The sequence below is a fragment of the Biomphalaria glabrata genome, chromosome 11, assembly GCF_947242115.1.
Source record: "Biomphalaria glabrata chromosome 11, xgBioGlab47.1, whole genome shotgun sequence".
NCBI lineage: Eukaryota > Metazoa > Mollusca > Gastropoda > Planorbidae > Biomphalaria > Biomphalaria glabrata.
The window spans coordinates 35,439,424-35,452,734 of record NC_074721.1 but is presented as its reverse complement, the minus strand read 5'-3'; the positions used below and the strand labels follow the sequence as shown (position 1 = coordinate 35,452,734).

General features: G+C 32.4%; 1 protein-coding gene across 1 annotated transcript in view; it reads left to right on the top strand.

Annotated features, from left to right (window-relative positions):
- LOC106050527 (uncharacterized) overlaps positions 1–13,311 on the top strand; it is a 67,001-nt gene that overhangs the window by 10,724 nt on the left and 42,966 nt on the right. Inside the window, exons 35-77 of the mRNA XM_056045581.1 lie at positions 54–134; positions 258–362; positions 894–1,040; positions 1,141–1,288; positions 1,438–1,581; positions 1,930–2,041; positions 2,145–2,199; positions 2,361–2,434; positions 2,537–2,601; positions 2,694–2,872; positions 2,968–3,078; positions 3,269–3,532; positions 3,655–3,867; positions 4,097–4,111; positions 4,311–4,461; positions 4,574–4,773; positions 5,036–5,116; positions 5,240–5,344; positions 5,876–6,022; positions 6,123–6,270; positions 6,420–6,563; positions 6,910–7,021; positions 7,125–7,179; positions 7,341–7,414; positions 7,518–7,582; positions 7,676–7,854; positions 7,950–8,060; positions 8,251–8,514; positions 8,637–8,849; positions 9,079–9,093; positions 9,293–9,443; positions 9,556–9,755; positions 10,018–10,098; positions 10,222–10,326; positions 10,858–11,004; positions 11,105–11,252; positions 11,402–11,545; positions 11,892–12,003; positions 12,107–12,161; positions 12,323–12,396; positions 12,500–12,564; positions 12,658–12,836; positions 12,932–13,042. Coding sequence (XP_055901556.1) covers positions 54–134; positions 258–362; positions 894–1,040; positions 1,141–1,288; positions 1,438–1,581; positions 1,930–2,041; positions 2,145–2,199; positions 2,361–2,434; positions 2,537–2,601; positions 2,694–2,872; positions 2,968–3,078; positions 3,269–3,532; positions 3,655–3,867; positions 4,097–4,111; positions 4,311–4,461; positions 4,574–4,773; positions 5,036–5,116; positions 5,240–5,344; positions 5,876–6,022; positions 6,123–6,270; positions 6,420–6,563; positions 6,910–7,021; positions 7,125–7,179; positions 7,341–7,414; positions 7,518–7,582; positions 7,676–7,854; positions 7,950–8,060; positions 8,251–8,514; positions 8,637–8,849; positions 9,079–9,093; positions 9,293–9,443; positions 9,556–9,755; positions 10,018–10,098; positions 10,222–10,326; positions 10,858–11,004; positions 11,105–11,252; positions 11,402–11,545; positions 11,892–12,003; positions 12,107–12,161; positions 12,323–12,396; positions 12,500–12,564; positions 12,658–12,836; positions 12,932–13,042 — 5,349 coding nt within the window. The remainder of the gene's footprint in view (positions 1–53; positions 135–257; positions 363–893; positions 1,041–1,140; positions 1,289–1,437; positions 1,582–1,929; positions 2,042–2,144; positions 2,200–2,360; positions 2,435–2,536; positions 2,602–2,693; positions 2,873–2,967; positions 3,079–3,268; positions 3,533–3,654; positions 3,868–4,096; positions 4,112–4,310; positions 4,462–4,573; positions 4,774–5,035; positions 5,117–5,239; positions 5,345–5,875; positions 6,023–6,122; positions 6,271–6,419; positions 6,564–6,909; positions 7,022–7,124; positions 7,180–7,340; positions 7,415–7,517; positions 7,583–7,675; positions 7,855–7,949; positions 8,061–8,250; positions 8,515–8,636; positions 8,850–9,078; positions 9,094–9,292; positions 9,444–9,555; positions 9,756–10,017; positions 10,099–10,221; positions 10,327–10,857; positions 11,005–11,104; positions 11,253–11,401; positions 11,546–11,891; positions 12,004–12,106; positions 12,162–12,322; positions 12,397–12,499; positions 12,565–12,657; positions 12,837–12,931; positions 13,043–13,311) is intronic.

Here is a 13,311-nt window from a genome sequence, read left to right as displayed (position 1 = left end):
AAAGAAATAAATGTATGTTTATACTTGACTAATGTGACATTATTTTTTCACAGTATATCAAATGTGTCAGTCTAATGGAATATGTCCATCTAACAGCACTTGTTTAAACTCAGAGTTTCTGCCAATCTGTCAAGGTAATCAGAAACTTGTTAACTAACTCCTACATATTAACATTTCTATCATTATCATCAAGTTCATTAATTTTCTTCATTGATCAGGATGCGCCTAATTTATGTTTTTATAAATGTTTGCTTTAGTCATTTGTGATTATGGCATGTATGCTGAAAAAGAACATTGTGTGGCCTGTCCATCTGGAAAATCTACTTTAGTCCAAGGAGCTGATTCGCAGCATTACTGCATTGGTAAGTCTGGAATGCCCTGTTTTTTTTGCTCAGTATTAAGGAGTATAAAGTGAAGCTTCTTCTTTAAAGGCATATATGACTATGAACACATTTCCTATAAATCTAAAGATGGCTGTGGACTCTATTCTGTGTTTTTAAAGCCTGTTACATTTATATCAACATCTATAAAGATTGGATCAAAGTCTACTCAGCCTGCGATTTCTCTGATAGTCCTCTTAAATCTGTTTTGATTGATTATTCTCTTTGTTACAATGCAAAAATCTCACCAATACTAATAGCCCCATTCCAATATTATCATTTCAGAGTTTCTTGTAGTAGAGTTAGATTTCTTGGTATTTAAAGAAAATCTTGTTATTTTTAAACCTTTTAATTTTTTGTGCCACTGTGCTTCACTAGAGCCTACTTAAAAGTGCATTGCTATGCATGCTAAAACAAGAATAATGTTTATCTTCTCTAATTATATCCAACACATGTTGTAAAATAAACAGTTTTAAATATTTGATTTAACCTTTGTGTGTGTGTGTATTACAGAAAACTGCCAACCTGGTTACCACCTGACTTTTGATAAACTGACCTGTGAGCCTTGTCCACAAGACATGTACTGGAGTGATGCAGATAAAACATGTCATGTCTGTCCATACACTTCATACAACTCAACTTCTTGTCTTGAGGGAGAAGGTGAGTTAATCAGTTTTTAGTTAGTATGTGCAAATATATTCTGAGGAGCAGTTAAACAATAATCTTTAAACTTTTTTTTTTTTTTTTTTTTTTTTTTTAGTGAGGGCTGTCAACAATACACTTATAAATATTGAGTTGAATTTAACCATTGTTACACCCAAATGCCTGAATAAAGACCCACAGTATTTTAACAATGTGAATGAAAAAGAATTGGTGCGACTCATGATCTCACAAAATTATTATTCAAGGTACAATTTACTTTAAATATGATACAATACTCTTAGAATCGACACGGTTGAAATGTTTCTTCCAGTGGTATTTAACTCTGTTCTTTTGATAGTTTTTTTTTTCACATTGTTTTGCTTGATTGTACCAAGTCCATTTTAATTTCCAACAGATTCTGTGTATCATACACTGGCTGTGGCAATGTAATTACCAACTATGCTGGCACTGAAATTTGTGTTCCAGACACTTCATGCACTTTAAATGGGACATGTACACAATACTACAGCCAAATTCAACTTGGCGTTTATCATATTGGGTAATTTGTTTTCTTTGATTGTTTTTAATATTCTAATGAGATAAATGTTTTCCATAGGTTCTTTTTTTTTTTTTTATGGTTCAAGCCAAAGATACCAAAGTTTGCAGTCAACTGGTCTAAATATTCTGAGTAAAGATGATCACCTTTCTCATAAGTAGTTTGATCATGCTGCACACTATTTCTTCATGGTCATCACTTCAAAGAATATAAGAAGCTAGCTATTTGTTGCTCTTGTTTGTTGCTGTAATACATTTGTATCTTTTAGCAGATTAGTAAACTTTATATTCATCCAATTGTCATATAGTTTCTGTTTTGTGTTCTAATGTCCATATTTGCATTTATTTTTAGAACCTATGTACCATCTTCAAGTCAGACCAATAGCCATGATCAAAGTTCAGTAGAGGCACTAATGGTGGCATTATATGATACTTCAAAATTATATCAATGGATTCCAATAATGGTACTTAACACTGTATGGCTACTAAATTTGGCCCTTACTAGCTTTATATTGCAGTTTTATTGAATGCTACATTAAGATTTTTAAAACATTTTTTTCTTTCTAGAACTACCAACCCATTAGACTGGTGCAACCTTTTGAAATCAAAATAACTTCTATAGGTTAGTATTTTTAGACTTGTCATCCTACATCTTGTTGTTGTAGTTTTCTTTCTTGCTCTAAAATTAGCTTTCTTCTTATGGACAATAATGGTGTATTTCAAGTGGTTTATAATAAAAAGAAGAAACATTATTTAATGATAAAAATGCTAACTTATCCTCAGATGATGTCAGCCAACAAGTGTTGTACGTAACAAATATCTGGTCAAGACAAAATTACTGGACAGATCAACTGCAGGTTGGCTACCTTGTTTGTTTAAATGTTTGAATCGGACAATGATTATATCCTGTTCTTTTTTTTTGTCTATAATTGTAAAGCACTGCAATTTTGTCTTTTCAGGTTTACAACACTATATTCCAAAATATACCAGAGTTTATCAGCACCTATTTGCTTAGTAGCTACAGGTAAGAGGAACATTTTTGTAACTGGCAAGACAAGATAAAAGGTAAATTGTAAATCTGAGTATCAATTGTCTTTTTTTTTTTTATTTGTTCAGTCCATCCTATGACACAACCATCTCTTATTATGAAATTTGGCTCCGGAAAAATGTGGATGACCTTCTGATTGAACGCATGGCTAAAACTATGGTATTGTCCCATGAAAAATTAGGAGGCAATCTAACAGGACCACTACTTTTATACAAGACACAGCAAGATAGAGCAGATGGAAAGATGGGTAAGTAGCTATTACAATCACAATTGTTTTGTAGTCTTATACATTTTATGCATCATTAGCTGTTCTGTTCTTAATATGTAATTGTGTTTTTACAGCCACCACTTGGAAAGATGTAATCAACAGTCTTTCAGTTGGCCAGTATTTTTGTAGTGGAGGAAACTTTATCCTTACTGATAGAGGCAATGGATATTTTGACTGTATTGAAGGTAAGCACTAACTTTTTATATACATAAAAATGGTAAAAATAAGGTGGCACTTGTTGAGGTCACTTCACTCTAAAACTAGTGTTTTTTTCTGAATGTTTCTTACTTTACTTAAGACATAAAATGAGTGGCATTTCTCTTGATAATATGCATAGTAATTTACCTTGCATATGAATGTTTATTTTCCTAACAGCATGTGGAAATTGGACATGGGGAGAAAACTGCACAGAGCAATGCAACTGCACCAAAGGCAACACTGTGGTGTGTGAAAGAGAAAAAGGCTCATGTATCTGTACATCCAACTTTGAGGGATCATCCTGTGAACATCTCATTGATCGTTGTGCATTGTATTCTCCTTGTGATGAACACTCTGATTGCATCAACCTTCTTACACATTATGAGTGTAGATGCCATGAAGGCTACAAGCATAATCCCTACAACACAAATATTTGTGAAGGTATTTATGAATGTATAAAAGTGCTTTGCATTTAATGGATTGAATCCACCAAACTACCTAACCTTAAAACTACCTAAACTTTGACTCTTTTGTTAGCACTTGGTCATTTTCATTCTAAACAGCATGCAGTGGCTGGACATTTGGCTCTGACTGTAACTCCTCATGTAGTTGTCATACTGACAATACAGAGAGCTGTGATGGCTTGATTGGAAACTGTACATGTAAATCTGGATTTGAATCAACATTGTGTGATGTTGACATGAATGAATGTCTACAAAAAGTTAGCCCTTGTGCTGAAAACTTGCAGTGTTACAATACATATGGAAGCTATCTGTGTGAGTATTATTGACATTTTAGAAAGAAGATTAGAGCACTGAACTCTTTTATTTAAGGTGTACCTTTGGCACAAGTGCATCTTCCCATGAGGATTTATTTATCTGGATATCAGTGTGACTTACTTTTCAAATCAATTGTATAGCTATGTTAATAGTTCTTTTAGCTGGAGCCCAAAAGAATGTATTTATTTATTTATTTATTTATTTATTTTAAACTTTTGTTTTACAGGTGTTGAAAACTTTGGTGAGTATCAGTGTGTTTTCTTTAAACAATTACAACACATGCAGCACTCTATGTGATTGGTTAGAATTAACTGTGTGACAAATGTTAAAGAAAATGAAATATAATTACCCCATCAACAGTTGCATTATCAAGAAGTTATCTCATGACATGTTCAAGTCCTAAAAGTGAGACTTTGATGATTTTACATTTATCTTTTCAGTCTACTCAAAATTAACCTTAGCCCAAGCCAACTTAGGGAATGACACAGATAATGTGGTGTATACTTTCCAGCAAATGTTGCAGTCTTGGTTGGACCAATATTCCTGGGCTGGAATCAAAATTATAGTTTCCTTCTATGACATAAAGCATGGGTAAAGTTTGGCAGTACTTTAAATAGTGTGCAATTTTTGTTTTTGTGTTCATACAATTCTTTCTTAGGATTTCTTCTACATATTACTAATTAAGATTTTTTCCACCCCACAGATTAACCAGCACAGATCTATCCTATAATCTTATCACTGTTTATGGAAGTCAGTCGTTAGACTATTACTTGATGCAAATCATTTACAGTCATTTCATTGCACAATCAAGACAACTGACAGTTAATGGTACAGACTATGAGATATTAGCATTTAAAGTCTATGAGACTTTTGAAGAAGCAAGACTTAACATCAATCCCAAAGGTTCGTATGATAAAATAGCAATTACTACTAAATAGCAAATACATTAAACAAATTATTCTAACTTGTGCTAAAAGGAAATTCAACTACTATTTGAAATATGCTCCAATAGCTCTATTTTATATTATCTATCATGGAAATGTTTTTGTGTGAATCTATACACTTTTTTTTCGCATTTTATTTTTTAAAAAAGAGTGGGGTTTTTTTTTTGTAAAGAAATAAATGTATGTTTATACTTGACTAATGTGACATTATTTTTTCACAGTATATCAAATGTGTCAGTCTAATGGAATATGTCCATCTAACAGCACTTGTTTAAACTCAGAGTTTCTGCCAATCTGTCAAGGTAATCAGAAACTTGTTAACTAACTCCTACATATTAACATTTCTATCATTATCATCAAGTTCATTAATTTTCTTCATTGATCAGGATGCGCCTAATTTATGTTTTTATAAATGTTTGCTTTAGTCATTTGTGATTATGGCATGTATGCTGAAAAAGAACATTGTGTGGCCTGTCCATCTGGAAAATCTACTTTAGTCCAAGGAGCTGATTCGCAGCATTACTGCATTGGTAAGTCTGGAATGCCCTGTTTTTTTTGCTCAGTATTAAGGAGTATAAAGTGAAGCTTCTTCTTTAAAGGCATATATGACTATGAACACATTTCCTATAAATCTAAAGATGGCTGTGGACTCTATTCTGTGTTTTTAAAGCCTGTTACATTTATATCAACATCTATAAAGATTGGATCAAAGTCTACTCAGCCTGCGATTTCTCTGATAGTCCTCTTAAATCTGTTTTGATTGATTATTCTCTTTGTTACAATGCAAAAATCTCACCAATACTAATAGCCCCATTCCAATATTATCATTTCAGAGTTTCTTGTAGTAGAGTTAGATTTCTTGGTATTTAAAGAAAATCTTGTTATTTTTAAACCTTTTAATTTTTTGTGCCACTGTGCTTCACTAGAGCCTACTTAAAAGTGCATTGCTATGCATGCTAAAACAAGAATAATGTTTATCTTCTCTAATTATATCCAACACATGTTGTAAAATAAACAGTTTTAAATATTTGATTTAACCTTTGTGTGTGTGTGTATTACAGAAAACTGCCAACCTGGTTACCACCTGACTTTTGATAAACTGACCTGTGAGCCTTGTCCACAAGACATGTACTGGAGTGATGCAGATAAAACATGTCATGTCTGTCCATACACTTCATACAACTCAACTTCTTGTCTTGAGGGAGAAGGTGAGTTAATCAGTTTTTAGTTAGTATGTGCAAATATATTCTGAGGAGCAGTTAAACAATAATCTTTAAACTTTTTTTTTTTTTTTTTTTTTTTTTTTAGTGAGGGCTGTCAACAATACACTTATAAATATTGAGTTGAATTTAACCATTGTTACACCCAAATGCCTGAATAAAGACCCACAGTATTTTAACAATGTGAATGAAAAAGAATTGGTGCGACTCATGATCTCACAAAATTATTATTCAAGGTACAATTTACTTTAAATATGATACAATACTCTTAGAATCGACACGGTTGAAATGTTTCTTCCAGTGGTATTTAACTCTGTTCTTTTGATAGTTTTTTTTTTCACATTGTTTTGCTTGATTGTACCAAGTCCATTTTAATTTCCAACAGATTCTGTGTATCATACACTGGCTGTGGCAATGTAATTACCAACTATGCTGGCACTGAAATTTGTGTTCCAGACACTTCATGCACTTTAAATGGAACATGTACACAATACTACAGCCAAATTCAACTTGGCGTTTATCATATTGGGTAATTTGTTTTCTTTGATTGTTTTTAATATTCTAATGAGATAAATGTTTTCCATAGGTTCTTTTTTTTTTTTATGGTTCAAGCCAAAGATACCAAAGTTTGCAGTCAACTGGTCTAAATATTCTGAGTAAAGATGATCACCTTTCTCATAAGTAGTTTGATCATGCTGCACACTATTTCTTCATGGTCATCACTTCAAAGAATATAAGAAGCTAGCTATTTGTTGCTCTTGTTTGTTGCTGTAATACATTTGTATCTTTTAGCAGATTAGTAAACTTTATATTCATCCAATTGTCATATAGTTTCTGTTTTGTGTTCTAATGTCCATATTTGCATTTATTTTTAGAACCTATGTACCATCTTCAAGTCAGACCAATAGCCATGATCAAAGTTCAGTAGAGGCACTAATGGTGGCATTATATGATACTTCAAAATTATATCAATGGATTCCAATAATGGTACTTAACACTGTATGGCTACTAAATTTGGCCCTTACTAGCTTTATATTGCAGTTTTATTGAATGCTACATTAAGATTTTTAAAACATTTTTTTCTTTCTAGAACTACCAACCCATTAGACTGGTGCAACCTTTTGAAATCAAAATAACTTCTATAGGTTAGTATTTTTAGACTTGTCATCCTACATCTTGTTGTTGTAGTTTTCTTTCTTGCTCTAAAATTAGCTTTCTTCTTATGGACAATAATGGTGTATTTCAAGTGGTTTATAATAAAAAGAAGAAACATTATTTAATGATAAAAATGCTAACTTATCCTCAGATGATGTCAGCCAACAAGTGTTGTACGTAACAAATATCTGGTCAAGACAAAATTACTGGACAGATCAACTGCAGGTTGGCTACCTTGTTTGTTTAAATGTTTGAATCGGACAATGATTATATCCTGTTCTTTTTTTTTTGGCTATAATTGTAAAGCACTGCAATTTTGTCTTTTCAGGTTTACAACACTATATTCCAAAATATACCAGAGTTTATCAGCACCTATTTACTTAGTAGCTACAGGTAAGAGGAACATTTTTGTAACTGGCAAGACAAGATAAAAGGTAAATTGTAAATCTGAGTATCAATTGTCTTTTTTTTTTTTTATTTGTTCAGTCCATCCTATGACACAACCATCTCTTATTATGAAATTTGGCTCCGGAAAAATGTGGATGACCTTCTGATTGAACGCATGGCTAAAACTATGGTATTGTCCCATGAAAAATTAGGAGGCAATCTAACAGGACCACTACTTTTATACAAGACACAGCAAGATAGAGCAGATGGAAAGATGGGTAAGTAGCTATTACAATCACAATTGTTTTGTAGTCTTATACATTTTATGCATCATTAGCTGTTCTGTTCTTAATATGTAATTGTGTTTTTACAGCCACCACTTGGAAAGATGTAATCAACAGTCTTTCAGTTGGCCAGTATTTTTGTAGTGGAGGAAACTTTATCCTTACTGATAGAGGCAATGGATATTTTGACTGTATTGAAGGTAAGCACTAACTTTTTATATACATAAAAATGGTAAAAATAAGGTGGCACTTGTTGAGGTCACTTCACTCTAAAACTAGTGTTTTTTTCTGAATGTTTCTTACTTTACTTAAGACATAAAATGAGTGGCATTTCTCTTGATAATATGCATAGTAATTTACCTTGCATATGAATGTTTATTTTCCTAACAGCATGTGGAAATTGGACATGGGGAGAAAACTGCACAGAGCAATGCAACTGCACCAAAGGCAACACTGTGGTGTGTGAAAGAGAAAAAGGCTCATGTATCTGTACATCCAACTTTGAGGGATCATCCTGTGAACATCTCATTGATCGTTGTGCATTGTATTCTCCTTGTGATGAACACTCTGATTGCATCAACCTTCTTACACATTATGAGTGTAGATGCCATGAAGGCTACAAGCATAATCCCTACAACACAAATATTTGTGAAGGTATTTATGAATGTATAAAAGTGCTTTGCATTTAATGGATTGAATCCACCAAACTACCTAACCTTAAAACTACCTAAACTTTGACTCTTTTGTTAGCACTTGGTCATTTTCATTCTAAACAGCATGCAGTGGCTGGACATTTGGCTCTGACTGTAACTCCTCATGTAGTTGTCACACTGACAATACAGAGAGCTGTGATGGCTTGATTGGAAACTGTACATGTAAATCTGGATTTGAATCAACATTGTGTGATGTTGACATGAATGAATGTCTACAAAAAGTTAGCCCTTGTGCTGAAAACTTGCAGTGTTACAATACATATGGAAGCTATCTGTGTGAGTATTATTGACATTTTAGAAAGAAGATTAGAGCACTGAACTCTTTTATTTAAGGTGTACCTTTGGCACAAGTGCATCTTCCCATGAGGATTTATTTATCTGGATATCAGTGTGACTTACTTTTCAAATCAATTGTATAGCTATGTTAATAGTTCTTTTAGCTGGAGCCCAAAAGAATGTATTTATTTATTTATTTATTTATTTATTTTAAACTTTTGTTTTACAGGTGTTGAAAACTTTGGTGAGTATCAGTGTGTTTTCTTTAAACAATTACAACACATGCAGCACTCTATGTGATTGGTTAGAATTAACTGTGTGACAAATGTTAAAGAAAATGAAATATAATTACCCCATCAACAGTTGCATTATCAAGAAGTTATCTCATGACATGTTCAAGTCCTAAAAGTGAGACTTTGATGATTTTACATTTATCTTTTCAGTCTACTCAAAATTAACCTTAGCCCAAGCCAACTTAGGGAATGACACAGATAATGTGGTGTATACTTTCCAGCAAATGTTGCAGTCTTGGTTGGACCAATATTCCTGGGCTGGAATCAAAATTATAGTTTCCTTCTATGACATAAAGCATGGGTAAAGTTTGGCAGTACTTTAAATAGTGTGCAATTTTTGTTTTTGTGTTCATACAATTCTTTCTTAGGATTTCTTCTACATATTACTAATTAAGATTTTTTCCACCCCACAGATTAACCAGCACAGATCTATCCTATAATCTTATCACTGTTTATGGAAGTCAGTCGTTAGACTATTACTTGATGCAAATCATTTACAGTCATTTCATTGCACAATCAAGACAACTGACAGTTAATGGTACAGACTATGAGATATTAGCATTTAAAGTCTATGAGACTTTTGAAGAAGCAAGACTTAACATCAATCCCAAAGGTTCGTATGATAAAATAGCAATTACTACTAAATAGCAAATACATTAAACAAATTATTCTAACTTGTGCTAAAAGGAAATTCAACTACTATTTGAAATATGCTCCAATAGCTCTATTTTATATTATCTATCATGGAAATGTTTTTGTGTGAATCTATACACTTTTTTTTCGCATTTTATTTTTTAAAAAAGAGTGGGGTTTTTTTTTTGTAAAGAAATAAATGTATGTTTATACTTGACTAATGTGACATTATTTTTTCACAGTATATCAAATGTGTCAGTCTAATGGAATATGTCCATCTAACAGCACTTGTTTAAACTCAGAGTTTCTGCCAATCTGTCAAGGTAATCAGAAACTTGTTAACTAACTCCTACATATTAACATTTCTATCATTATCATCAAGTTCATTAATTTTCTTCATTGATCAGGATGCGCCTAATTTATGTTTTTATAAATGTTTGCTTTAGTCATTTGTGATTATGGCATGTATGCTGAAAAAGAACATTGTGTGGCCTGTCCATCTGGAAAATCTACTTTAGTCCAAGGAGCTGATTCGCAGCATTACTGCATTGGTAAGTCTGGAATGCCCTGTTTTTTTTGCTCAGTATTAAGGAGTATAAAGTGAAGCTTCTTCTTTAAAGGCATATATGACTATGAACACATTTCCTATAAATCTAAAGATGGCTGTGGACTCTATTCTGTGTTTTTAAAGCCTGTTACATTTATATCAACATCTATAAAGATTGGATCAAAGTCTACTCAGCCTGCGATTTCTCTGATAGTCCTCTTAAATCTGTTTTGATTGATTATTCTCTTTGTTACAATGCAAAAATCTCACCAATACTAATAGCCCCATTCCAATATTATCATTTCAGAGTTTCTTGTAGTAGAGTTAGATTTCTTGGTATTTAAAGAAAATCTTGTTATTTTTAAACCTTTTAATTTTTTGTGCCACTGTGCTTCACTAGAGCCTACTTAAAAGTGCATTGCTATGCATGCTAAAACAAGAATAATGTTTATCTTCTCTAATTATATCCAACACATGTTGTAAAATAAACAGTTTTAAATATTTGATTTAACCTTTGTGTGTGTGTGTATTACAGAAAACTGCCAACCTGGTTACCACCTGACTTTTGATAAACTGACCTGTGAGCCTTGTCCACAAGACATGTACTGGAGTGATGCAGATAAAACATGTCATGTCTGTCCATACACTTCATACAACTCAACTTCTTGTCTTGAGGGAGAAGGTGAGTTAATCAGTTTTTAGTTAGTATGTGCAAATATATTCTGAGGAGCAGTTAAACAATAATCTTTAAACTTTTTTTTTTTTTTTTTTTTTTTTTTTAGTGAGGGCTGTCAACAATACACTTATAAATATTGAGTTGAATTTAACCATTGTTACACCCAAATGCCTGAATAAAGACCCACAGTATTTTAACAATGTGAATGAAAAAGAATTGGTGCGACTCATGATCTCACAAAATTATTATTCAAGGTACAATTTACTTTAAATATGATACAATACTCTTAGAATCGACACGGTTGAAATGTTTCTTCCAGTGGTATTTAACTCTGTTCTTTTGATAGTTTTTTTTTTCACATTGTTTTGCTTGATTGTACCAAGTCCATTTTAATTTCCAACAGATTCTGTGTATCATACACTGGCTGTGGCAATGTAATTACCAACTATGCTGGCACTGAAATTTGTGTTCCAGACACTTCATGCACTTTAAATGGGACATGTACACAATACTACAGCCAAATTCAACTTGGCGTTTATCATATTGGGTAATTTGTTTTCTTTGATTGTTTTTAATATTCTAATGAGATAAATGTTTTCCATAGGTTCTTTTTTTTTTTTATGGTTCAAGCCAAAGATACCAAAGTTTGCAGTCAACTGGTCTAAATATTCTGAGTAAAGATGATCACCTTTCTCATAAGTAGTTTGATCATGCTGCACACTATTTCTTCATGGTCATCACTTCAAAGAATATAAGAAGCTAGCTATTTGTTGCTCTTGTTTGTTGCTGTAATACATTTGTATCTTTTAGCAGATAAGTAAACTTTATATTCATCCAATTGTCATATAGTTTCTGTTTTGTGTTCTAATGTCCATATTTGCATTTATTTTTAGAACCTATGTACCATCTTCAAGTCAGACCAATAGCCATGATCAAAGTTCAGTAGAGGCACTAATGGTGGCATTATATGATACTTCAAAATTATATCAATGGATTCCAATAATGGTACTTAACACTGTATGGCTACTAAATTTGGCCCTTACTAGCTTTATATTGCAGTTTTATTGAATGCTACATTAAGATTTTTAAAACATTTTTTTCTTTCTAGAACTACCAACCCATTAGACTGGTGCAACCTTTTGAAATCAAAATAACTTCTATAGGTTAGTATTTTTAGACTTGTCATCCTACATCTTGTTGTTGTAGTTTTCTTTCTTGCTCTAAAATTAGCTTTCTTCTTATGGACAATAATGGTGTATTTCAAGTGGTTTATAATAAAAAGAAGAAACATTATTTAATGATAAAAATGCTAACTTATCCTCAGATGATGTCAGCCAACAAGTGTTGTACGTAACAAATATCTGGTCAAGACAAAATTACTGGACAGATCAACTGCAGGTTGGCTACCTTGTTTGTTTAAATGTTTGAATCGGACAATGATTATATCCTGTTCTTTTTTTTTTGGCTATAATTGTAAAGCACTGCAATTTTGTCTTTTCAGGTTTACAACACTATATTCCAAAATATACCAGAGTTTATCAGCACCTATTTACTTAGTAGCTACAGGTAAGAGGAACATTTTTGTAACTGGCAAGACAAGATAAAAGGTAAATTGTAAATCTGAGTATCAATTGTCTTTTTTTTTTTTTATTTGTTCAGTCCATCCTATGACACAACCATCTCTTATTATGAAATTTGGCTCCGGAAAAATGTGGATGACCTTCTGATTGAACGCATGGCTAAAACTATGGTATTGTCCCATGAAAAATTAGGAGGCAATCTAACAGGACCACTACTTTTATACAAGACACAGCAAGATAGAGCAGATGGAAAGATGGGTAAGTAGCTATTACAATCACAATTGTTTTGTAGTCTTATACATTTTATGCATCATTAGCTGTTCTGTTCTTAATATGTAATTGTGTTTTTACAGCCACCACTTGGAAAGATGTAATCAACAGTCTTTCAGTTGGCCAGTATTTTTGTAGTGGAGGAAACTTTATCCTTACTGATAGAGGCAATGGATATTTTGACTGTATTGAAGGTAAGCACTAACTTTTTATATACATAAAAATGGTAAAAATAAGGTGGCACTTGTTGAGGTCACTTCACTCTAAAACTAGTGTTTTTTTCTGAATGTTTCTTACTTTTAAGCATTTGATTTACTAACTTCTAGTATTTTGGCTGATTTATTTAGGCTTGGCTTCTGAACATGGGGTTCTGGGTTTGAATCTCTGTGAAGTCAGGGAATTTACAATTTGTGGATTTTGATACCTGACTTTAGTTGGGGAAAGTAAAATAGGTTGGTTGTTG